The sequence below is a fragment of the Lithobates pipiens genome, unplaced genomic scaffold, assembly GCF_037356315.1.
Source record: "Lithobates pipiens isolate NorthernLeopardFrog02 unplaced genomic scaffold, aLitPip1_a1.2 Scaffold_23, whole genome shotgun sequence".
NCBI classification, from domain to species: Eukaryota; Metazoa; Chordata; class Amphibia; order Anura; family Ranidae; genus Lithobates; species Lithobates pipiens.
Genome location: NW_027507785.1, coordinates 44827568 through 44855463, shown reverse-complemented (window position 1 = coordinate 44855463; position 27896 = coordinate 44827568). Strand labels below are relative to the sequence as shown.

Here is a 27896-nt window from a genome sequence, read left to right as displayed (position 1 = left end):
GGGTCAGCAGTAAGTAAGTTACAGATTGCAGGGGTCGGGAGTAGTAACGCACAGAGTGCAGGGATCAGGATTAGTAAAGCACAGAGTGCACGGATCCGGAGTAGTAATGCACAGAGTGCAGGGATCAGGAGTAGGAACGCACAGAGTGCAGGGATCAGGAGTAGGAATGCACAGAGTGCAGGGATCAGGAGTAGGAACGCACAGAGTGCAGGGATCAGGAGTAGGAACGCACAGAGTGCAGGGATCAGGAGTAGGAACGCACAGAGTGCAGGGATCAGGAGTAGTAATGCACAGAGTGCAGGGATCAGGAGAAGTAATGCACAGAGTGCAGGGATCAGGAGAAGTAAAGCATAGAATGCAGGGATCAGGATAAGTAACGCACAGAGTGCAGGGATCAGGATTAGTAACACACAGAGTGCAGGGATCAGGAGAAGTAAAGCACAGAGTGCAGGGATCAGGAGTAGTAATGCACAGAGCGCAAGGATCAGGAGTAACCCACATAGTGCAGGTCAGCCTCCAACTTTTCTTCTCCTTGTTACAGACCACGTGTGTTTTCAGTTACATGGAGCAGGTTAGGGATGGTTGGGCTACAGCAGCCATTGGCTGAGGAGGGAGCTGCAGGCGGTGCAGCTGTAGTAGTATTAGCAGGGCCCAGGAGCGAGCTGCTTGCATCCTAGCAACCAAGAATGCTAGGCTACCATTTGCTAAATATGGGAGAAAGTATATCCCATATTGAATCCATACAGGACACATCATTTTACTGTAAAATCTGGGACAATACCATAGACCGGCCTGTCCTCCTCCCCCCCACACTCACCCACATAGTACGGCGTGTAGCAGGGCGTCTGCAGCGCGTTCTGTATGGTCGTCTCTTTGGAGAAGCCGAAATCTGTGATCTTCAGATCAGCATTGATGTCCTTGGATGTGTAGAGGAGATTCTCAGGCTGGGGGGGGGGGGGGGACACAGAGAAACAAAAGGTGAAACAAAAGGTGAATATTATGGACAGACAACCCAGAATGCACTGCGCATGGAGAGGATGGGCCGCAGCTACTGACCTTCACATCTCGGTGGGCGATGTTCAGCGCGTGGAGGTGCTGAATGGCCAATCCGATGCCGCGCATTATCTCCGACGCCTCTGGAGAATCACAAATTCAATTTTATCTCAAAAAGTGATCTAAAATCAGCTGTCCTAATTGTGCGTTCATTCTCATTAATGCTAAAAATACAATGTTCCCATTTATCCAATGTACAACGCCAAGCCACGAGGCATGAGGCGCGCCACGTCTAGTTATGGTGAAGTCGTTATTTACTTGGGGAGGATCCCCTCCCCCCACAATCCCTGACTCTTGCTGCTTCTGTCCACCTTGGGGTAGTTTTGGGTTTTCCCATCCCCTTATGAGGTGTTCTTACTTACCTTTATGTATTGGCGGGAACCCCTCATAATGGGCACAGCGGGTGTACAGACCCGGGAACTCGGCACAGGGATGGTGGGAACCCCTCATAATGGGCACAGCGGGTGTACAGACCCGGGAACTCGGCACAGGGATGGTGGGAACCCCTCATAATGGGCACAGCGGGTGTACAGACCCGGGAACTCGGCACAGGGATGGTGGGAACCCCTCATAATGGGCACAGCGGGTGTACAGACCCGGGAACTCGGCACAGGGATGGTGGGAACCCCTCATAATGGGCACAGCAGATGTACAGACCCGGGAACTCAGCATAGGCATGGTGAGAACCCCTCATAATGGGCAGAGTGGGTGTACAGACCCGGGAACTCAGCACAGGGATGGTGGGAACCCCTCATAATGGGCACAGCAGGTGTACAGACTCAGGAACTCAGCACAGGAATGGTGAGAACCCCTCATAATGGGCACAGCGGGTGTACAGACCCGGGAACTCAGCACAGGGATGGTGGGAGCCCCTCATAATGGGCACAGCGGGTGTACAGACCCGGGAACTCAGCACAGGGATGGTGGGGACCCCTCATAATGGGCACAGCGGGTGTACAGACCTGGGACCTCAGCACAGGGATGGTGGGAACCCCTCATAATGGGCACAGCGGGTGTACAGATCCGGGAACTCAGCACAGGGATAGTGGGAACCCCTCATAATGGGCACAAGCAGGTGTACAGATCCGGGAACTCAGCACAGGGATGGTGGGAAAGGCAGGTGTTCCAATACTTTTGGTAATGTAGTGTATCTGCACAAGCACTGAATACTGCTGTGTTGACCGGCCTACGCTCTGCTCTCTCCTCCTGTGATTTCCCATCACAGAGCTCCTTCCCCACTCCATGAACTACATGACCAAGTTCTGAAATATAGAAGAAACCGACCCCTCCCCCAGCATCCACCAAACAATAAAATATCAGTTTTGGTTGGATTTCCCCTTAAACAATAATCAGATGACATGAATTCTATTTACCTCGTTCTGTGAAGGCCTGATCACCTCTCTGCTGGATGCGAGTGAAGAGCTCCCCTCCCTGCATGCTGAAATATACAACACATGACAATGATTAGGAAGAGAGAAAAGAAAAAGGAAGAGAGAAAAAGAAGAGAAAACAGGAAGAGAGGAAAGGAAAGGGAAAATAATGAAGGAGGAAGGAAGGAAAGAAAAAGAAAAAAAAAGTAGAAAGGGGGAGGAATGAGGGCAGAAAGGAAGGAAGCAAGGTGGGAGGGGAAGGAAGGAAGAAGGAAAGAAATGGAAGAAGGTTGGGAGGTGGGACTGGGAAGGGAAGAGGAAGGGAAGAAAGGAAGGAAAGGGAAGAAGGTTGGAAGGTGAGATGGGGAAGGGAAGGGAAGGTAGGGAAAGGAAAGGAGAGCAAGATGGGAGGGACAAAGGAAGGTAGGATGGAAAGAAGAAAGGAAAGAGGGAGGAAGGAAGGAAGGTACGATGGGAAGAAGAAAGAAAAAAGAAAGGACGGAAGAAAAAAGAAGAAAAGAAAAGGGAAGAGAGAAAAAGAAGAGAGAACAGGAAAGAGAAAAGAATGAAGGAATGGATGGAGGGAGAAAGGAAGGAAGGAATGAAAAAGAAAAGGAAAAGCAGAAAGGAAAAGAAGAAAGGAATGAAAAAGAAAAAGGAAGAGAGAACAGGAAGAGAGAAAAGGAAAGGGAAAAGAATGAAGGTGAAAGGAAGGGAAGAGAAGGAAGGATGGGAAAAGAAAAAGTAGAAAGGGGAAGGAATGAAGGCAGAAAGGAAGGAAGCAAGGTAGGAGGGGAAGGGAGGAAGAAGGAAAGAATGGGAAGAAGGTTGGGAGGTGGGATGGAAAAGGGAAGAAAGGAAGGAAAGGGAAGAAGGTGGGATAGGGAAGGGAAGGGAAGAGAAGGAAGGAAAAGGAAAGGAGAGGGAGATGGGAGGGACAAAGGAAGGTAGCATGGAAAGAAGAAATGAAAGAGGGAGGAAGGAAGGAAGAAAAAAGAAGAAAAGAAAAAGGAAGAGAGAACAGGAAAGAGAAAAGAATGAAGGCAGAAGGAAGGAACGAATGGAGGAAGGGAGAAAGGAAGGAAGGAAGGAAGGAAAAAGAAAAGGAAAAGCAGAAAGGGGAATGAATGAAAGCAGAAAGAAAGGAAGCAAGGTGGGAGGGGAAGGAAGGGGGGAAGGAAGAAGGAATGAACGAGAAGGAGGTTGGAAGGTGTGGTGGGGTAGGAATGAGGGAGGAAAGGAAGGAAAGGGAAGAAGGTTGAAATGTGCGATGGGGAAGGAAGGAGATGAAAATGGGATGGAGGAAGGAAGGTAGGATGGAAAGAATGTAGTAAGGAGTGGAATGGAATAGAAGGTGGCATAGGGAGGAATGGTAAGGAAAGGAATGGGAGGGAAGGAAGGGAAGGAATGGGAAGGAAAGGAATGGGAGGGAAGGACGGGAAGGAATGGGAAGGAAAGGAATGGGAGGGAAGGAAGGGAAGGAATGGGAAGGAAAGGAAGGAATGGGAGGGAAGGAAGGGAAGGAATGGGAGGGAAGGAATGGGAAGGAAAGGAATGGGAGGGAAGGAATGGGAAGGGAAGGAATGGGAAGGAAAGGAATGGGAAGGAAAGGAAGGGGTCGGCCTTCAGTGTTCTATATGCAGTGTAACCATCACACGTTGTCTATTATTGACCATGCTGTAGTCAATAAACAGTCAGTTATATCTGTAACAAGGATCCTTATCCTGGTGTGTTAGATTAGTGAATTGAGCCTTATGTGATGTCCTACTATCCCAATATCAGCCATGTTACCCACAATCCTGCCCCCCCCCCCCTTTTCCAGCTTTCCTCATTATTCCACAATCCAATAAGGACTTCATGATGAACCAGATGCTGTAGAATAAATGCAGTTAATGATGCCCCAACTTCTGTGCTCCGCCATAAAGTGATTATCATAATGTGCGGATTGGTGTCTGGAACCTCATAGAGACCCCACATCCTCAACTATTAGGCCGCGTACACACGGGCGGACTGTTCGCCCAACTTTGTCCGCTGAACAGTGTTTCAGCGGACAGTCCGCTCGTGTGTGGGCTTTCAGCGGACAGTTTCAGCGGACAGTCTGACGAACAAAGTTTTTCGGAATTTCCGTAAGACAGTCCGCTGAAACTTGGTTTGAGCGGAGAGTCCGCTCGTGTGTAGGCTTGTTCGAGAAACTAAGTCTCGCGCATGCTCAGAAAGAATTTACACGGCGAAGGTTGCATTGCAGTGTATTGGACTTCGAATCTCTCGTCCCGTCGTACGTGCCGTTCACGTCATCGCGCAAGTTTTCAGAGGACTGTTCGTTCGTCGTGTGTGGTCAAGTCCGTTCATGCTAATTTTGAACGGACTGTTTGTCAAACTGTTTGAGGAACCTAGTTGGGCGGACAGTCCGCCCGTGTGTACGCGGCCTTAGAGAGTCAGCTGCTCGGCTCTGTCTGGTGTGACCTCAGGTCATGTAGCTGTAGATGGAGGGATGAGAACCCATGTCTGACCTACCACTCCATTACAATGAGCAGGCATCTCTTGCCACGATGGATGTTCTCATACACGTCCAGGACACCCACAATATGTGGCCCCCCTGATGCTCTCATATGGTAATCCACCTCCCGTCGGGCCTTGGGGCTGTCATGCAGAATCTGGAGAAGAGAGGAGGAGAGAGGTTATTATGGAGCAGGGAAGAGAATCATGCTTGCTGTACCATATTTCCAAAAAATAAGATGCTGCTCCCTCTGGTGGCTTTTTTGTTTAACTTCAGTCACTCCTTGATCAGCAACTGCTGAAGAAAACCCTTTATAGTGACACACCTAGCACAGCTGGCACCTGTGCCCAATCATAATTTACACCCTCCCCCCAAAGAAATGGTCTGACGAAATACAGTACAGATGGACCCCCCTCTTCCCCAGCACAAACCCCCCAATACAGATACTCCCCCAGTACAGACATAAATTCCCCCCTCCTAGCCCACCTCCTCAAAACAGACACCCTTCTCCCAGTACAGAGCATTCGGTACAGACAACACCCCCATGCTCCCCAGTACAGACATAGACACCCCCATTTCCCATCCCCCAGTACAGATCCTACAGTACAGGATCCCACTCCCCTCCCCCAGTACAGATCCTTCAGTACAGACCCCTCAGTACAGAACCCCCCCACCCCAAGTACCAATCCCGTAGTACAGAACCCCCGCCCCCCATTTACAGACCCCTCAGCATATAATCACCCCATCACTCAGTACAGATTCCTCAGTACAGAACCCCCTCACCCTCCAGTACAGATCCTACAGTACAGGATCCAACCCCTCCCCCCCCCCCCCCACACACACACACACACATCTGCAAGTGAAGACTACCTAATGCAGCTTCCTGTGATGGGGTGACTACAATGCTGCACTGCTCTCAAATTCAGAGCAGAGTTGTCACTCTCATGTAGGCTGGGCCTGCTTGCACTACAGTGGGAGGAGAAGATGTTGCAGGGGGCGTGGCTATCAGCATTGTCACAGTCTGTAGCTTGCTGATCAGCATTTGGCCACACCCAGCCCCACCCACTGCTCTCTGAATTATCTGCACTCCTTCTGTTGCTGGACCCCGCCCACTGTGAGCTGCGGTGCCTGGGAGGGGGAGCGCGTGAGACACAACTGAAAGGAACATTATTTGTTTAAATGATGAGGTGTGTGCATCACATAGTGACTGGGGTTGGAACTTTAGTGCCCTTTGGTGGGTCTCTGCTCCCCTCTGCTGCTGCCACTAAGGCTGAAGGGCTCTTCCTGGCATTCAGGTACTGGCAGAGCCCTTTGGCACATCGGTGCAGACGTAGAGGATTCCCTGCGCATGCGCACAGATGGCACAGTATTGGGGCCTCTGCAATAACTGTCTTTGCACATCATTCCCCCTCTGTGTGTCTTTGTCCCCCCATTATGGAGCAGATGTGTCAAGGGGCTCTGCCCGGCCTTCGGTTTTCCTGTGCATGTGAAAAGACGGCGGAGTATTGGGGCTTCTATTTTTGCGCATGTGTGGGGAATGCCGAGCATGGGCAGATGTGCCGGGAACCTCACGCATGTGCAGATGAGCCTCAGGGCTCAGTCAGGACCCAAAGCCTTGCAGCACATCCGCACATGTGCAGAATCCAGGCGGGGGGACTAGTAAACCTCATTAGATATATGGCACAAATGTAAATCTGATTGGGAGTGGGGGGGGGGGGGGGGGCTGGGAGAGTTTGTTTTTAGGATGAAGGTCCACTTTGAGACTGATTAGCTCAGCCAGTCCTTATCTTGGTCTAGAAGGCAATTAGTGCCTATACTTTGCAGTGCTGAAGGAAGTGGGAGTAATTTAATAGTTTAATAAAAGTCAAAGGGCAGGGCTGACACCACTCAGTCCATGAAAATGCTGTTGTCAGCCCACAATAGGAAATTAGGACCTGAGTGCACTTCTGGCAGACCAATGGGAGTTTCTCTGTGCTTGCGGGGTCTTTATAAGGAAGAACATGGGGAAATGTGCATCATGAATGGCAGAAATGTACTGCATAGGTTTACTTTTTGTATTTTTCCCCAGACATGCACTTTAACCTTTTCCTGACCGCGCTACAGCCAAAAGAAAGCTACAGCGCCAGCTTCCAGTTCATGGATGCCCTCCCAGAACCCCGCCTCCCGCATGCCCCCTGGGGTGCCAATCAGGTACGCTCTGTGACTGCTGTGTCTTTTGGACACAGCTGATCACATATAGTGGTAAAGAGCCAATCACAGCTGATCACAGATAGCAGTAAAGAGCCAATCACAGCTGATCACAGATAGCAGTAAAGGGCCAATCACAGCTGATCACAGATAGCAGTAAAGAGCCAATCACAGCTGATCACAGATAGCAGTAAAGGGCCAATCACAGCTGATCACAGATAGCAGTAAAGGGCCAATCACAGATGATCACAGATAGCAGTAAAGGGCCAATCACAGCTGATCACAGATAGCAGTAAAGGGCCAATCACAGCTGATCACAGATAGCAGTAAAGGGCCAATCACAGCTGATCACAGATAGCAGTAAAGGGCCAATCACAGCTGATCACAGATAGCAGTAAAGAGCCAATCACAGCTGATCACATGTAAACAGGCTTGCTGGTTATTGGCAGTCCTTTCTTCCCACGCTATGTCTGTGTGAGGAAAGGAGAGCAAGACTATCAGTACACTGTTTACACTCATAATCAGTGCCCATCAGTGCAGTTTATCAATGCAGCCTCAGCAGTGCCTCCTCATTAGTGCCCATTGGTGCAGCCGCATCAGTGCAGATCGGTGCAGCTTATCAGTGCCTCATGATCAGTGCAGCTTATCAGTGCCCATCAGTGCCACCCCATCAGTGCAGCCTCATCAGTGCAGCTTATCAGTACACATCAGTGCAACCTCATCAGTGCCCATCGTTGCAGCCCCATCAGTGCAGCTTATCATTGCCCATCAGTGCCTCCTCATCAGTGCAGCTTATAAGTGCCCATCAATGCCTCCTCATCAGTGCCCTTCAGTCCAGCTTATCAGTGCCATCTCATCAGTGCAGCCTCATCAGTGCTTCCTCATTAGTGCCCATCGGTGCAGCCCAATCAGTGCTAATCAGTGCAGATCAGTGCCCATCAGTGCAGCCTATCATTGCCCATCGGTGCAGCTTATCAGTGCCCATCACGGCGTCCTCTTCAGTGCCTCCTCATTAGTGCCCATCAGTGCAGCCTCATCAGTGCCCATCAATGCAGCCTATCAGTGTACATCAGTGAAGAAGAAAAATTACTTATTTGCAAGATTGTTTTAGAGAGAAACTAAGAAAACTTTGATTTTCCCAAAATTTGTCAGTCTTTTTTCATTTGTTTAGCAAAAAATAAAAACCCCAGTGGAGATTCAATACCACCAAAAGAAAGCTCTCTCTGTCTCAAAAAAAAAAAGATCAAAATATCATATGGGTAGAGTGTTGCATGACCGCGCAATTGTCATTTAAAGTGCGAGAGAGCGCTGAAGGCTGAATATTTGCCTGGGCAGGAAGAGGGGTGAAAGTGCCCGGTATTGAAGGGGTTAATGAAGAATGAAGGTAAAAGATCCGGAGTTTACACCTTTGAAAAACAGCTGAGCGATGGTCGCTGTGTCTCCTCTGACAGGCGCTCTTGATATTGTTCATCTCTGATAAGTTCTATAGAAAGTTTCCATATTTATCCTCGTTACAGAAACGATCGTTCCATTCCGCGGCCTTGTGAGAGATCCGACAATGAGAATACAATGTACTGCAGACAGAGAAAGGTTTGTTTATGTTTATTATTGTGCGGGTCAGGGTGAGCGCCCTCCAGAGAGGAGAAAACATTGCGAGGACAGAAAGACGGCAACAAACCGCGAATCGCATCGCGTCCTTCATATTCAGAGCCCCCCCTCCCCCCCGGGCTGCTTTGATTTCATCCACTCTCACGCTGTTGCTACATAGAAAATTGCAGGGGATGTTTTTATAGCTGCTGTTATTGTAAATTGTGGGAATATCAAGAGGGAAGATAAAGAGCAATAATACTCTGCACTGCTGGAGAACTCTTCTCCTTCCTCTATGACTCTCCTCTCCTGAAATACTCTGCACTGCTGGAGGACTCTGCTCCTTCCTCTATGACTCTCCTCTCCTGAAATACTCTACTGGAGGACTCTGCTCCTTCCTCTATGACTCTCCTCTCCTGAAATACTCTCCACTGCTGGAGAACTCTTCTCCTTCCTCTATGACTCTCCTCTCCTGAAATACTCTGCACTGCTGGAGAACTCTTCTCCTTCCTCTATGACTCTCCTCTCCTGAAATACTCTGCACTGCTGGAGAACTCTTCTCCTTCCTCTATGACTCTCCTCTCCTGAAATACTCTGCACTGCTGGAAGACTCTGCTCCTTCCCCTATAACTCTCCTCTCCTGAAATACTCTGCACTGCTGCAGGACTCTGCTCCTTCCTCTATGACTCTCCTCTCCTGAAATACTCTACTGGAGGACTCTGCTCCTTCCTCTATGACTCTCCTCTCCTGAAATACTCTGCACTGCTGCAGGACTCTGCTCCTTCCTCTATGACTCTCCTCTCCTGAAATACTCTACTGGAGGACTCTGCTCCTTCCTCTATGACTCTCCTCTCCTGAAATACTCTACTGGAGGACTCTGCTTCTTCCTCTATGACTCTCCTCTCCTGAAATACTCTGCACTGCTGCAGGACTCTGCTCCTTCCCCTATAACTCTCCTCTCCTGAAATACTCTGCACTGCTGCAGGACTCTGCTCCTTCCTTTATGACTCTCCTCTCCTGAAATACTCTACTGGAGGACTCTGCTCCTTCCTCTATGACTCTCCTCTCCTGAAATACTCTACTGGAGGACTCTGCTTCTCCCTCTATGACTCGCATCTCCTGAAATACTCTGCACTGCTTGGGAACTCTGCTCCTTGCTCTATAACTCTCATCTCCTGAAATACTATGCACTGCTGGAGGACTCTGCTCCTTCCTCTGTAACTCTCCTCTCCTGAAATATTCTGCACTGCTCAGGGACTCTGCTCCTTCCTCCATGACTCTCCTCTCCTGAAATACTCTCCACTGCTGGAGGACTCTGCTCCTTCCTCTATGACTCTCCTCTCCTGAAATACTCTGCACTGCTGGAGGACTCTGCTCCTTCCTCTATGACTCTCCTCTCCTGAAATACTCTGCACTGCTGGAGGACTCTGCTCCTTCCTCTATGACTCTCCTCTCCTGAAATACTCTGCTGGAGGACTCTGCTCCTTCCCCTATAACTCTCCTTTCCTGAAATACTCTGCTGGAGGACTCTGCTCCTTCCTCTGTAACTCTCCTCTCCTGAAATACTCCACACTGCTGGAGGACTCTGCTCCTTCCTCTATGACTCTCCTCTCCTGAAATACTCTGCACTGCTGGAGGACTCTGCTCCTTCCTCTATGACTCTCCTCTCCTGAAATACTCTGCACTGCTGGAGGACTCTGCTCCTTCCTCTATGACTCTCCTCTCCTGAAATACATTGCGGGAGGACTCTGCTCCTTCCTCTATGACTCTCCTCTCCTGAAATACTATGCACTGCTGGAGGACTCTGCTCCTTCCTCTGTAACTCTCCTCTCCTGAAATATTCTGCACTGCTCAGGGACTCTGCTCCTTCCTCCATGACTCTCCTCTCCTGAAATACTCTCCACTGCTGGAGGACTCTACTCCTTCCTCTATGACTCTCCTCTCCTGAAATACTCTGCACTGCTGGAGGACTCTGCTCCTTCCTCTATGACTCTCCTCTCCTGAAATACTCTGCACTGCTGGAGGACTCTGCTCCTTCCTCTATGACTCTCCTCTCCTGAAATACTCTGCACTGCTAGAGGACTCTGCTCCTTCCTCTATGACTCTCCTCTCCTGAAATACTCTGCACTGCTGGAGGACTCTGCTCCTTCCTCTATGACTCTCCTCTCCTGAAATACTCTGCTGGAGGACTCTGCTCCTTCCCCTATAACTCTCCTTTCCTGAAATACTCTGCTGGAGGACTCTGCTCCTTCCTCTGTAACTCTCCTCTCCTGAAATACTCCACACTGCTGGAGGACTCTGCTCCTTCCTCTATGACTCTCATCTCCTGAAATACTCTGCACTGCTGGAGGACTCTGCTCCTTCCTCTATGACTCTCCTCTCCTGAAATACTCTGCACTGCTGGAGGACTCTGCTCCTTCCTCTATGACTCTCCTCTCCTGAAATACTCTGCACTGCTGGAGGACTCTGCTCCTTCCTCTATGACTCTCCTCTCCTGAAATACTCTGCACTGCTGGAGGACTCTGCTCCTTCCTCTATGACTCTCCTCTCCTGAAATACTCTGCACTGCTGGAGGACTCTGCTTCTTCCTCTATAACTCTCATCTCCTGAATTACTCTGCCCTGCTTGAGGACTCTGCTCCTTCCTCTATAACTCTCCTCTCCTGAAATACTCTGCACTGCTGGAGGACTCTGCTCCTTCCTCTATGACTCTCCTCTCCTGAAATACTCTGCACTGCTGGAGGACTCTGCTTCTTCCTCTATAACTCTCATCTCCTGAATTACTCTGCCCTGCTTGAGGACTCTGCTCCTTCCTCTATAACTCTCCTCTCCTGACTCTGCTCCTTCCTCTATCTAAGTCTCCTCTCCTGAAATACCCTGTAGGAAGCATTGGAGATGTGGACGATCGATTTGTAGATTTTTGTCCGCTCGATCAGCGCTGAAATTCTCAGCCGTTTCCAGGGACAGAATTCTAGGTTCCGGGACTGTCCCCGGAAGTCGGCAGCTCAGCAGAACTGGTCAAACCCGCTTGCGGCACTCCGGCGGCGCCAGCACTGCGGTTCAGCAGATTCCTGGAAAAGGTCCTAATCTGCTTTTAATCATATGTGAGCGCCCGGAGGGTCGCACGTTAAGTTCCTGAGGGCAGTAGAAAATAAATTTCCCATGATATGAACGTCCGCAGGAACTATTTCATTTCAGTTTATAGGAAGGTGACTCCCCCACCCCCTCCCTCGGCAACGGATAATGATTAAGCCATCGACTCAAGACGCTAATCTGATAAGACTGGGCCAGTAAGCAAATGTGATGGAGAAAGTGCAGACACCGTCTGCGTGTTATATGTCTGCGACTGTCCACGCATGGCGCTTGGCGTGGACGGCTCAGACCGCGCCGTTAGCCGCTGGTGTTTACGTGTAAATGTCGGATGACAGAATAACATTTGGACAAGTTCGAATAGTTTGTCCAATCTCAGGCTAGATCAGTGTATGGGGATGTCTACAGATGATGTCTAATCAATCATTAACTACTTGTGGACACAATAGGAACTACACATGACCAAAGAAACTTCATTGAGGAGCGCACAAGTATGTAGTATGCCCTGTCCTTCTGCCCCACTACCACCCTCCCTTCACACCTGACAATGATTCCCTACAGGAGATAGATACAAAGTAACATTGTTTATAAACATTGATCAGACAGGCGATAGAGAGATACAAAGTAACATTGTTTGTAAACATTGATCAGACAGGCGATAGAGAGATACAAAGTAACATTGTTTGTAAACATTGATCAGACAGGAGATAGAGAGATGCAAAGTAACTTTGTTTATAAACATTAATCAGACGGGAGATAGAGAGATACAAAGTAACAGTGTTTATAAACATTGATCAGACAGGAGATAATGTTACATTGTATCTATCTCCTGTCTGATTAATGTTTATAAATAATGTTACATTGTATCTCTCTGTTTATAAACATTGATCAGACAGTAGATAGAGAGATACAATGTAACATTATTTATAAACATTAATCAGACAGGAAATAGAGAGATACAAAGTAACAATGTTTATAAACATTGATCAGACAGGGGATAGAGAGATACAAAGTAACTTTGTTATTAAACATTAATCAGGCAGGAGATGGAGAGATACAAAGTAACTTTGTTTATAAACATTAATCAGACGGGAGATAGAGAGATACAAAGTAACAGTGTTTATAAACATTGATCAGACAGGAGATAATGTTACATTGTAACTCTCTATCTCCTGTCTGATTAATGTTTATAAATAATGTTACATTGTATCTCTCTATCTACTGTCTGATCAATGTTTATAAACAATGTTACATTGTATCTCTCTGTTTATAAACATTGATCAGACAGTAGATAGAGAGATACAATGTAACATTATTTATAAACATTGATCAGACAGGGGGAAGTCAGATACAAAGTAACATTGTTTTATAAAAATTGATCAGACAGAAGATAGAGAGATACAACTGGAGAGTGTAAAATCTGGTGCAGCTCTGCATAGAAACAAATCAGCTTCCAGGTTTTTTTTCTTGTCAAAAACTTAATTGAAGAAGCTGAAGTTAGAAGCTGATCGGCTCCCATGCACAGCTGCAGCAGATTTTGCACTCTCCAGTTTTTTAATAAATAAACCAGACTGTTTATAAACATTGATCAGATGGAGGCTAGAGAGATACAAAGTAACATTGTTTATAAACATTGATCAGATGGAGGGTAGAGAGATACAAAGTAACATTGTTTATAAACATTGATCAGCTAGGAGATAGAGAGATACAAAGTCACTTTGTTTATAAACATTGATCAGACAGGAGATAAAGATATACAAAGTAACACTGTTTATAAACATTGATCAGAGAGAGATAGAGAGATACAAGTAAAGATTGATCAACCAAGAGAGATACAAAGTAACATTGTTTATAAACATTGATCAGACAGGAGATAGAAAGCTACAAAATAACATTGTTTATAAACATTGATCTCCCCAGCAGTACAGTGTACAGTCCAGCACCGGTGTAGGTATGAGGTTCAGGTTCACCTCTTCTATGGGTTGGAGGTAAATCCTGCAGCTTTGAGATTCACAATCCTGCCACATTTTTATGCAGATTTTCCCTGGAGATTTTTTAAAGCCATAATACACAGCATGGTGTCTGAGCTATGGCTAGCGGACTTGAAAGGACAATAAGGGGGCTTTTGGATAAGCCAGGGAGGGGGTGGCTTATCCATCTGTTCTTTAAGCTGCCTTTTGTTTGCAGCATACTACTGCATCATTTGAAAGAGAAAAGCCTGAAGTTTAAGAACATTGTGTACCTAAATTATCTCATATTATATCAATAACATTTACTGTACCCCCTGTCTCCATAGATAAAAGTTAGGCATACACTACTTAGGCCTATTATCCCTGATTATAAGTGTCCTGCTGCTGGCCAGTTTTACACGGCACAGATCCACAGTATCCTAATTCTTGCAGTAACACATCAACCATCGCTCCTCGGACTGATCACTTTGCCAATCATGTGCAAGTAAAAGTACTGTTTTTTTTTTCCACAATTGGGTTTTTGCAGGGCCTGTAATAGCTCAAGCTCACAACACACGTTGCAATCTGATTGGACAATCCCCTTCAGGTCTACCAACACCTTTGTAGTGCAAGGGAACTGCCTAATTGGCTACATTTTGATTGGTTTGTTCATGTAGGTCCTCATATTACATAATTTTGACTCAAAGTTGTATGTAATTCAGTGGCAGCTGGTGTTTTTTTTTTTTTTTGGGTGGGGTGGCAAACAACCACATCGATCGGTGGTTGGTTGGCCGGCACTTACCCCATCTAGGTGGCGGGTGGCGGGCAGTGGCTCCCGTCTCCTCTCCTCCATCACGGAGTCTTCTCCCTCCTCCTCCTGGGCGTCCAATAGGATCGCCTGTCTTTTCTGCCAGGACCCGCTTTCAGTCTCAAGACCCGCTTCCTGATTGGCCGCAAGGAGGATCAGTGTGGCAATTGTGAATATTCCTTCGCTATTGTCACACAACTGGGTGGGCTCGGAGTGCAGTGCAGTGCTCTGCACCCTTAGCCCACCCTTTTAACCCTATTAGAGCCTCTGGCTTTAATCACGTGCTTCAAAAAACACCCCTCCCCCCGTTGGAATCCATGGTCTGGCAGCCCTGCATGTAGATCAGGGATCGGACGCATGGATGGGGGGTGGCACCCATGCGCCCCTAATGGAGGGGCCACCGCTGATGTAATTTCTGCCTGCATCCTAGCAACTGAGGACTCTAGGCAGCAAGAGTTGCCCGTGTCCTAGTAACCAAAGATGCTGCCTGTATCCTAGCAACAGTGGACTCTAGGCAGCAGGAGCTGCTCGAGTCCTAGTAACCAAAGACTTTGCCTGTATCCTAGTAACTGAGGAATCTAGGCAGCAAGAGCTACCTGTGTCCTAGTAACCAATAATACTGCCTGTATCCTAGCAGCAAAAAAATCTAGGCAGCAGGAGCTGCCAGAGTCCTAGTAACCAAAGAAGCTGCCTGTATCCTAGCAACCGAGGACTCTAGGCAACAGGAGCTGCCTATGTCCTAGAAAGCAAAGACGCTGCCTGTATCCTAGCAACTGAGAACTCAGAACTGTATCTCTCTATCTCTCTCTGCCTGTATCCTAGCAGCAAAAAATTCTAGGCAGCAGGAGCTGCCCATGTCCTAGTAAACAAAGATGCTGACTGTATCCGAGCAACAGTGGACTCTAGGCAGCAGGAGCTGCTCAAGTCCTAGTAACCAAAGGCATTGCCATTGCCCTAATGGAGGGGCCACCGCTGATGTAATTTCTGCCTGCATCCTAGAAACTGAGGACTCTAGGCAGCAGGAGCTGCCCGTGTCCTAGTAACCAAAGATGATGCCTGTATTCTAGCAACAGTTGACTCTAGGCAGCAGGAGCTGCTCAAGTCCTAGTAACCAAAGGCATTGCCTGTATCCTAGCAACTGAGGAATCTAGGCAGCAGGAGCTGCCTGTGTCCTAGTAACCAAAGAAGCTGCCTGTATCCTAGCAACCGAGGACTCTAGGCAACAGGAGCTGCCTATGTCCTTGAAACAAAAGACACTGCCTGTATCCTAGCAACCGAGAACTCAAGGCAGCAGGAGATGCCCATGTCCCAGTAATAATATTTTCCCTTATTTTTGCTTTCCTTTTACATACATTTTTAGCTTTTTAATATTTTCCTTCCTTTCAAAGCTATGCAAACGTCGCACGCTCCAGTTTGCCAACATGAAGGTCAGGAATTCTGATAGAGATCAGAACTATAAGGCCAGAGGGTTTCTGTCGCATACAGAGGAAAGACAAATATGCCGAAAGTAAAGGATTCTTTATGGTAAGAGCAGTGATGCTGTGGAATGCCTAATATAACGCCGTAATGGGGAAATCTTTCGCGATTTTGGACCTGTAGCTCATGAAATTCTTATTTGGTTGACCTCTCACTCCCAATGTATTGATTGACCGGAATGCTGTCCTGCAGCAGCAAACGCATGTAAACAATAAACAACTTGCGTCCATAAACTGGCATCGGCTCCATCACTTGTCCGGTAAGGTGGCGCTTCACGCCAGCGCTATTTATAGCGCAGAAACATGACAGAGGCAGGAGAGGTGCTATTTTTATCCGGGAAAGATATGCCAAGACCGATCGGCACTGCAAACTGAAAGAGGAGCCCTTGTCACAAGAGCTTGCAATCTGCGAGGGGCCATTACATCCCCAAATAAGAAGATCTTTATGTGACGGGCGCCAGGAACTTTCCCAACTTTGTATATAGAATTGTAAAGAAAATACGATACATGATGGATGGAATTATAGTGGCTGCCATTGTAGGCTGAAGGAGGCTGATGATGTGAGAAGACGTTGTCCTTGTCGTAATATTTCCTCTGTAAATGTGTTCAGTGCCGATAAGTCTCTGGAAATAGAAATTCCAAAGAAAGCTCTTCTAGATAATTCCTCTCCTAATCTGAGTAAGTGGAAGTGTTTCACTGGGGGGGGGGGGGATGCGCTTGCGATCAGTTAGAGGTAATAAAAAAACTTTTCAGAAGATATATTTAATGGTAATTCCACTTTCATTTTTTTTATGCCTCAGAGAATTGGTGCAGGAACTCCCCACTTCTGAGTCACCCCTTGACTCCGCCCACTGCCCACCTCTGAGCACCGCCCCTTGGTTCCATCCCCTACCTACCTCCCAGCACCGCCTCATTCAGAGAATATAGAGCCAAGTATCATTTTGTGGTGCTAAGTATTTTGTATGAAATTTGTTAAAGGGGCTTATAAACCCTCTTTTTTTTTTTTTTAAATAACAAACATGTCACACTTACCTCCAATGTGCAGTTCGTTTTGCACAGAGTGACCCCGATCCTCCTCTTCTGGGGTCCCCCAACGTCGCTCGCGGCTCCTCCTCGCAGCATCCGTAAACCCCCTAGGAGAAGAGCTCTCACGGGGGGTTACGTTGCGGGCACGCTCCCGAGTCCAGCATTTGCCTCCATAGACACAGAATGTCGGATTCGGCTCCGCCCCCCCCCGGCGACCATGTCATTGGATTTGATTGACAGCAACGGGAGCCAATGGCTGCGCTGCTATCAATCTATCCAATCAAGAGCCAAGAACCCTGGGCATAGAGGTACAGTGCGTCCCAGGTGAGTAAAACGGTTGGAAGTTTTTTCACCTTAATGCATAGGATGCAACATGAGGGTTTACAACCCCTTTCATGATAACAAGATAAGTAGTAAAATAGATCCAGGGCTGGTGCAAGGATTTTTGATACTCTAGGGGAAACCTCCTTTGCTGCCCCCCCCCCCCCCCGGCTCTACCCCCTTTCCCCTGCCCATGTAAACCCCACATTTTTAATGAAGTGCCCATCAAATGCAACTTCACCAGTGCCCATCAAATGCAGCCTCACCAGCGCCCATCAAAAGCCGCCTCACCAGCGCCAATCAAATGCAGCCTCACAAGTGCCCATCAAATGCAGCCTCACAAGCGCCCATCAATGCAGCTTCCCCAGCGCCCATCAAATGCAGCCTCACCAGTGCCCATCAAATGCAGCCTCACCAGCGCCCTTTTAATGCAGCCTCACCAGCGCCCATCAATCCAGCCTCACCAGCGCCCATCAAATTCAGCCTCACCAGCGCCCATCAAATGCAGCCTCGCCAATGCCCATCAACGCAGCCTCACCAGTGCCCATCAAATGCAGCCTCACCAGCGCCCATCAAAAGTAGCCTCACCAGCGCCCATCAAATGCAGCCTCACCAGCGCCCATCAAATGCAGCCTCACCAGCGCCCATCAATGCAGCCTCACCAGCGCCCATCAATGCAGCCTCACCAGTGCCTATCAAAAGCAGCCTCACCGGCGCCCATCAATGCAGCCTCACCAGCACCCATCAAATGCAGCCTCACCAGCACCCATCAAATGCAGCCTCACCAGTGCCCATCAATGAATGTTTGCTTGCTTCCATTCAGTCAGGAGATGGGATACAGACACAGTCCCACCGCTGTGCCTCTGACACAATGTGAGAAAGGAGCGGCAGCTGCCTGCTGATGCTGAGACTTAGTTGCTTGCTGCAGAAGGAAGAGAGTAGGAACACCAGTGGCTGGGCGCCCTAGGCAGTAGGGCGCCCTAGGCAGCTGCCTAGTTTGCCTAGTGGTAACAGTGGCCCTGAATAGATCCCCCACAGCCAGCAGCAATTACCCCCCCCCCCCGCAACAATAGCACCAAAATAGTGCAGGACCCCTTTTTTTGGGTGTTCACACCTATGCAATCCGATTCCTGCACCATTTGGTTTAGGATGCCGGGAGGCAGGGTTTATGATCATAGGAATGCAGTGATTGGCTGGTAACTGTGCTAGGAGCGCGCAGGGCGCCTGCTCTCGGCACAGCTCTATTTACACAAATTCACGCACTAAGGCACTAAGGCCCACCCGCCGAGAGGTGGCATATTTTGCGTGCAGCCGGTGCCAATGGGTTACATTTTAGAATCTCCATTGACCAAATGCATTTCACCAAATCATTTTACATTTTTTTTTTGCTGAAATTTCAGCAAAATGAAAAACTCCCCATTGTCACTTATGCCTGATATTAATTGAATGGGGGGTGGGGTGGGGGGTAAATATTTCACACAAGGGTTCTCCTATTTCCTCAGAGGCCACAAACAACGGCCGAGTGATCCTTCAAAGACCGAAAACCAGTTTCATGTTGTGTAAGTCTCGGAAAGGTCTTGGTCAATGTATAGAAGGAGACGTATGAGTCACAATATGGTGATGTGGTTTGTTGGGGGGTGGAGGGGGGGTATTCCCAACACTGAGGCTTTTTAAAGAGCAGGAGTCAGTATGAGTGTCACACGCCTGGGGTCTGGTTACAGCAATAAAATATTCCCCAACTCCGGCCTTAACACATGGGGGGGGTTCAGATTACTGGAAGACCTCAGTACCAGGAGGACTACAACTCCCAGCAATGCCAGGAGGACTCTTCTAATCCTGGAGACTTCCTGAATGTCTGTGAAGATTTAAATTGAACTTTTTCAGGATACAGAAAGAGGATGAAAAACATAAATGTGTTTATATAAAATTAAAATTACAATGTATCTATAAAGTAGCATTCTATTGTACAATGTATCTATAAAGTAACAATTGAATAGTACAATGTATCAATTAGAATGTGTTTGCAAACGAAACCTTCTTTCTTTAGATTTAGGCTCCACTTAGATAAAGCAATTTGGAATCGCAGGCACGAACCCCCTGCGATTCTGCCCACAAATCCAAATCGCTGCAAAATGCACAAGAAACACATTTGGGTGCCATTATTCTCAATGGCGTCCTAAACGCGGTGTGACTCTGCCGCTATTGTCATGCATCAATTTGCAGTGAAACATGCGGCTAAAAATTGAACTAAGCCTATCACCCAAGGAGCAGGCGCTTCTTTGGGTGAAAAATGCACATAGGGCGGCACTATGCATGGAACGTTTTTCCATGCGTTAGCCCAGGTTCACATTGATGCGGGTTAAAAATCTTTGCGAGTTCAGCTGAAATGCAGTCGGACTTCGGGGGCGATTTGACAGATATCTGTGCGGGTTCCCAGAAGCAGTGCAGGAACTACTTTTGGGAAACGGGGCGGACGCTCCCGCGCCAATACCCGCCACCCACCAAGAGGCCGCATATTTGGCTGGCGCCAAGAGGTTAAAGTGGATCTAAACTCAGAAGTACTTACCTTAGCTCCAAAGATCCGGTGTTCTGTCCAAAAATGTCCACCTATCGAAATAGTGTCCGCTGTGTACTGCGCAGGCGCAGCGCTTGCACAGTACGGAGCAGAAGGAGATTCAGAAAATCTCCAAAGATGAACAGCGCCTGTACCGTGAGTCCAGGTGCAAGCCCCCACCATCCAAGTGGACATAGGGCTGCACATATTAGAGGGCCCCTCACGGGCTCGCTTTGCTCTCCACGCTTCGCTAGCCACGCTTCGGGCATGACCTCGTTTCGCTCGGCTCTTTTTATTCTAACTCTATGTCCACTTGGATGGTGGGGCTTGAACCTGGACTCACTGCGCAGGCGCCGTTCATCTTCGGATATTTTCGGAATCTGCTTGTCCTATGTACTGCGCATGCGCAGTACACAGCGGACACTATCCGACGGGGGGACACTATTTGACATGACACCGGAACCTGTGAGGTCCCTCACCGGCATCTTCTCTCTGGCTTCTGCCAGGCACCGGTTTTCAGCCATCCTGATTGGTCAGCATGGGATTATGTAACTCCCGTACATGCACAGCAGAGCTCAGCACACAGGTACAGCACTAGAATGTATGCTGAGCTGCGCATGCAGCCTTGGTTCAGCTTTAACTGTTTTAGCTTTAACTATTATTATTATACAGGATTATTATTATTTTTATTATACAGTAATAGTATTATTAATATTATAAAATATTATTATTATTAATATTATACAGGATTATTATTATTCAGGATTATTATTATTATTATTAGACAGGATTATTATTATTATTATTATTATTATTATTAATAATAAACAAAATTATTATTATTATTAGACAGGATTATTATTTTTATTATACAGTAATATTATTATTAATATTATACAGGATTATTATTATTATTATTATTATTATTATTCAGAATTATTATTATTATTATTCAGTATTATTATTATTATTATTATTCAGGATTATTATCATTATTACTATTATTATACAGGCTTATTGATATTATTATTTTATACAGGATTATTATTATTATTCAGGATTATTATTATTATTATTATACAGGATTATTATTATTATTATTATTATTATTCAGGATTATTGATATTATTATTTATTTTATACAGGATTATTATTATTCAGGATTATTATTATTATTATTATTATTATTATTATTATCATACAGGATTATTATTATTATTCAGAATTATTATTATTATTATTATACAGGATTATTATTATTATTATTATTATACAGGATTATTATTATTATTCAGGATTATTATCATTATTACTATTATTATACAGGATTATTGATATTATTATTTATTTTATACAGGATTATTATTATTCAGGATTATTATTATTATTATTATACAGTATTATTATTATTATTCAAAATTATTATTATTATTATTATACAGGATTTATATAGTGCCAACAGTTTGCGCAGAACTTTACAATATAAAGGGAGACAGTACAGCAACAATACAACTCAATACAAGAGGGTTAGGAGGGCGCTGCCCCTGGGAGCTTACAATCTAATAGATTGGCCCTAATATATTTTGGGTCCCAGGGCCTGAACTGGTATGCTGCTCTGCTGTTGCTCTGCCTTCACTGGCCGCCTGCTTGCTGCAGGTCAGTGACTCAGAAAGTGCAGAATCCAGGGCCAGTCAGGCACTTCTATTTTCAGCGGCCATATTTCTCAGGACGGGTCTCCCTGTGTGCGTGTTGGTTGGGCGGTAGCTGCGTTGTGTGGATGGGGTGTGTCGCACAGTCGGGTGTGTCGCTCCTCTCACATCTCTGGAATGAGCCGCCGATTCCCCACGCCGGCCGTTTACTGGGAGCGGCTGGTGAGGAAAACATAATGTGGGCCATGTGATGAGGACACCACATACAATGTATCAGAACACAAAGGGCGGGATTTACTAAAGGCAAATAGACTGTGGGGAAGCTCTGCTGACTTCCATCATCCAATCACGTGCAAGCAAAAATGCTGTTTTTTTTTTCTTGTGATTGGGTATTCTTTGCAAAGTCAAGCTTCACCTCATTTGTGGCAACTGCACTTGCAGAGTGCTCAGTCTATTTGCCTTTAGTAAATCCACCCCGATGCACAACAAGTGCAGTTGCTCCAGAGCTTAGTAAATGAGGTGAAAGTTCACTTTGCAAAGTGTACCCAATCACATGCATATGATTGGACGATGAACATCAGCAGAGCTCCCCCCTTATTTACTAAGCTCTGGAGCAACTGCACTTCCGAAATGCGTATTTGCCTTTAGTAAATCAACCCCAAAGTGTTACACTTTTTGGAATTTATTAAAGATGTTTATTTAATTTTTATTAAAGTTTTATTTTATTTAAGCTTTTATGATCAGGACACCCTGAGCCTTCTTATACTGATCTGTATTGTAACTGTACTGTCTCCATTTATATTGTAAAGTGCTGAGCAAATTGGTGGCACTATATAAATCCTGTATAATCATAATATCAAATAATAATAATTGTAATAATCCTGAATAATATTAAAAATTATGATGTTTACTATTATTATTATTTATCCTGTAGTATATTAACAATAATTACCAACTACAATAATAATGATTAATTATTGATCATGATTAATAATAATAATTATAATACCCTCAGCTTTGCTGATCCACTACTCGGTAGTAGTTATTATTTATCTTGTATTATAATAATATCAACAACAGTAATATTAATAATAATAATAATTATTATTATTATTTATGCTGTATAATAATAATAATCTTTTAATAATCCTGAATAATAATAATCATTATTATTAATAATATTGTTGTTGTTGTTGTTATTATTATAAAGGATGAATAATACAAATAATAATAATTATACTGAGCAGTGGATCAGAAAAGCTGGGGGTAATATACGTATTATTAATAATAATAATAATAATTATTACTATTATTATTATTATTATTATACAGGATTAAAAATACTAATAATTATTATTTATTGTTATTCAGGATTATTAAAATAATAATTATCATTATTATTATTATTATTATTATTGAGTATAATAATAATAATTGTAATAATCGTGAATAATATAAAAAATTATTATGTTTACTATTATTATTATTTATCCTGTAGTATATTAACAATAATAACTAATATAATAATTATTAATTATTTATAATGATTAATAATAATAATAATAATAATAATAATTATTATTATTATTATAATACCCCCAGCTTTGCTGATCCACTGCTTGGTAGTAGTTATTATTCATCTTGTATTATAATAATATCAACAACAGTAATATTAATAATAATAATAATTATTATTATTATTTATGCTGTATAATAATAATAATCGTTTTAATAATCCTGAATAATAATAATCATTATTATTAATAATATTGTTGTTGTCGTTGTTATTATTATAAAGGATGAATAATAAAAATAATAATAATTATACTGAGCAGTGGATCAGAAAAGCTGGGGGTAATATACATATTATTATTAATAATAATAATAATAATAATAATTATTATTATTATTATTATACAGGATTAAAAATAATAATAATTATTATTATTTATTGTTATTCAGGATTATTAAAATGATTATTATTATTGAGTATAATAATAATAATTGTAATAATCCTGAATAATATAAAAAATTATTATGTTTACTATTATTATTATTTATCCTGTAGTATATTAACAATAATAACTACAATAATAATTATTAATTATTGATAATGATTATTAATAATAATAATAATAATAATAATAATTATTATTATTATTATAATACCCCCAGCTTTGCTGATCCACTGCTTGGTAGTAGTTATTATTCATCTTGTATTATAATAATAACAACAACAACAGCAACATTAATAATAATAATAGCTATTATTATTTATGCTGTATAATAATAGTTTTAATAATCCTGAATAATAATAACAATTATTACTATCATTAATATTCATCCTGTATAGTAAAAATAATAATTATAATAACAACAACAACAATAATAATGATTAATAATAATACTTAATTAAGTTTCAAGTACAGAAGACCACATACATACTTACTTCCTATTGTCCCTATTCAAAATATGACATGGGGGCAAAAGATGACTAGGTGTCACATAATGGACCCGGAAATTGGAACATTCTGACCATACGTGGCAAGCCCCTAAGGAGACGAGGGGAAGATCATTCAATTAATTACCAGCTGACCGGGTGAACTATATATGCCCCCAGCCACCATACTAAGTGTAATCCCCAATGCAAGTCTCCAATGGATTTAAACCCTACAGAAGCATAATTATTCAGGACTTATACCATATCAACCAAGATTTAAACTATCAAAGACCCCCCCCCCCCAGGACCCAGAGCGGGGGCCTACCATTCACATCATGGTATAGACAGGTGGCACCCATGATATCTCCCCAATATCCAATTCACAATTCACCATACACTAACAGCTGCTCCAAACCGCTCACCATCCTTAAGCCTCGTACACACGTTACGATTGTTGGCAGGGGATTGTCTGTTGACAGACTGTTGTCCTAAAATCTTACCGTTAGTACGCTCCTTTTGACAATTGTAGTCCAACTTTCGGCCAACAAATGTTGGATGACGTCAGATTTTCGTATTGGTCAGTACACAAATCCGTCACACAAAAAGTTGAAAGTACAAACATGCATGTTCGGAATCAATGCTCACCAAACACGAAATTAGCAGAAGGCGTCCAAAGGGTGGCGCTCAAGAGCTGAAATTCCTCGTAGTACGTAACTATGTTGGTGTTTGTGGAAGGACAATTATGTGCTGTTAGTATGCAAGACAAGATCCAGACACACGCCCTCTTGACAAAAATCAAACGCTCAGTCGGCCAACAATCGTACCGTGTGCACGAGGCTTTACCTTGCAGTATAAGGTTCTTAATAAGCCCCAATTATGGGATGAGAGTGATGAACCTGACACTGTACAGGAAGGAGAATCTCACTCCTCTGATGAGGAAGCTGGAGGTCATCAACCTAAACCTACAAAATTTAAAGCAAAATCGCAGAATTTACCAAAATTAGAACTTGCCCAGCTGTGTGGACATTTCTTAAACAAAGTGTCAAGGAAGTGGATAATGTTTCAGTTAGGACATCTTCCAACACCAATATCAGACGTTGCCAGCGTACAACACCAATCTCAGACATTGCCAGCGTACAACACCAATCTCAGACATTGCCAGCGTACAACACCAATCTCAGACATTGCCAGCGTACAACACCAATATCAGACGTTGCCAGCGTACAACACCAATCTCAGACATTGCCAGCGTACAACACCAATCTCACACATTGCCAGCATACAACACCAATCTCAGATGTTGCCAGCGTACAACACCAATCTCAGACATTGCCAACGTACAACACCAATCTCAGATGTTGCCAGCATACAACACCAATGTCATACGTTGCCAGCATACAACACCAATATCAGACGTTGCCAGCGTACAACACCAATCTCAGACGTTGCCAGCGTACAACACCAATGTCATACATTGCCAGCGTACAACACCAATCTCAGACGTTGCCAGCATACAACACCAATGTCATACGCTGCCAGCATACAACACCAATGTCATACGTTGCCAGCGTACAACACCAATGTCATACGTTGCCAGCGTACAACACCAATATCAGACGTTGCCAGCGTACAACGCCAATGTCATACGTTGCCAGCGTACAACACCAATCTCAGACGTTGCCAGCGTACAACACCAATCTCAGACGTTGCCAGCATACAACACCAATGTCATACGTTGCCAGCGTACAACACCAATGTCATACGTTGCCAGCGTACAACACCAATATCAGACGTTGCCAGCGTACAACACCAATGTCATACGTTGCCAGCGTACAACACCAATGTCATACGTTGCCAGCGTACAACACCAATGTCATACGTTGCCAGCGTACAACACCAATCTCAGACGTTGCCAGCATACAACACCAATGTCATACGTTGCCAGCGTACAACACCAATGTCATACGTTGCCAGCGTACAACACCAATGTCATACGTTGCCAGCGTACAACACCAATGTCATACGTTGCCAGCGTACAACACCAATCTCAGACGTTGCCAGCGTACAACACCAATCTCAGACGTTGCCAGCATACAACACCAATGTCATACGTTGCCAGCGTACAACACCAATGTCATACGTTGCCAGCGTACAACACCAATATCAGACGTTGCCAGCGTACAACACCAATCTCAGATGTTGCCAGCATACAACACCAATGTCATACGTTGCCAGCGTACAACACCAATGTCATACGTTGCCAGCGTACAACACCAATGTCATACGTTGCCAGCGTACAACACCAATCTCAGACGTTGCCAGCGTACAACACCAATCTCAGACGTTGCCAGCGTACAACACCAATCTCAGATGTTGCCAGCATACAACACCAATGTCATACGTTGCCAGCGTACAACACCAATGTCATACGTTGCCAGCGTACAACACCAATGTCATACGTTGCCAGCATACAACACCAATCTCAGATGTTGCCAGTGTACAACACCAATCTCAGACGTTGCCAGCGTAATGCCCTTCGTGACCTTATCCATAACGACTACTTTGTCATCAAGCCCTCTGACAAGGGTGGCAAACGTAGTCATTATGGATAGAAAGGGGTATGGTGACATGTATGGTAACATGGGTGAACGCATCCTTCATAATGTAGAGTGGTATCAGGTGATACCACCGGACACAGTGGACAATTTAAGGGTGGAGTTTAAGGCTCTTATCGGTGCTGCCTATCATTAGGGCATGATTGAGAAGGACCTTTATGAGTATCTAGATGTCAAGTGACCCGTGACCCCCCCCCCCCCCCCACATATTATGCCCTCCCAAAAGTGCACAAGAATTTGGCTAAACCTCTGGGGTGTCCAATCATCTCTGGGATTGGCTGCCACACAGAAATGGCTAGTAGGTTTATCGATGGTCAGTTGCGACCTCTGCGTAATAAGAGGGTCGTCGTATATAAAAGACACTCTTGAGTTGTTGAAAGCTCTGGAAGGCCTCAGTGTCCCACCGGGCTCATACCTGGTGGCTATCGACATTGAGGTTCTCTATTCTAGTATCCCCCATTCAAAGGGGGTCGTGGGGGTCTCTACCTTCCCTTCGGGAGTTGGACATTTAGCGATTTTCTCTTTGAGTTGTTGAAACATATTTTTGTTTGATGAAGTTACCTACCTCCAGGTACAGGGGGTTGCGATGGGGACTTCTTGTGCCCCATTGTAAGCCAACCTGTACCTGGGGGGGGAGGGGGCCGCTTTTTTCTAGTGAGGCCGCATCAATATATCTTCGCCACATATTACTGTGGAATCGCTATATCGATGATGTCATATTTTGAATAGGGACAATAGAAAGTAAGTATGTATGTTTCAGGGCTGGGCTCAGCCCTTTCTTTTCTGAGCTGGCCACTCAGCTGTTGGCTAATTGCCAGCTCCTATCTCTCCACCGTTAATCAGCTGTTGATGATCCTGCTCGTCAGTCCTGCCTTCTTAAGCCGTCCAATCCAGAGGAGCTCTGCCTTCGCCTTGGTCAACATCACAGAGATGCTCTCCTGTGATCCAGTTCAAGTCTTGCTTTGCTGACTTCCCTTCTGGCTCCAGATCCTGCTTGCTGTTCCACTACATTGATCCCTGACATCTGGCTTGGCTGACTATCCGTTCCAGTAACTGAACTTTGGCTATGTTTTGACTACGTTTGTTCTTTTTACTTTTATTATTAACCACTTCCCGACCGGCACACGCTGATGTACGTCGGCAGAATGGCACGGACAGGCATATTGGCATACAGGTACGTCCAGTTTTAAATGCCGCCCTGCCATCGCGAGCGTGCCGCCACCAGTGCGCTCGCGTGCCGGTCGGGACCCCCGTGAGTCTGGTCGTGGGTCCCGCA

The 27896-nt window shown here is 45.1% G+C and overlaps 1 protein-coding gene across 1 annotated transcript in view; it reads right to left on the bottom strand.

Moving 5' to 3' along the window:
• Positions 1–27896, bottom strand: part of MAPKAPK3 (MAPK activated protein kinase 3) — a 57728-nt gene that overhangs the window by 8022 nt on the left and 21810 nt on the right. Inside the window, exons 2-5 of the mRNA XM_077451509.1 lie at positions 4938–5077; positions 2427–2491; positions 1057–1136; positions 818–944 (exon numbers count right to left, since the gene is read on the bottom strand). Of these exons, the coding sequence (XP_077307635.1) occupies positions 818–944; positions 1057–1136; positions 2427–2491; positions 4938–5077 (412 nt within the window). The remainder of the gene's footprint in view (positions 1–817; positions 945–1056; positions 1137–2426; positions 2492–4937; positions 5078–27896) is intronic.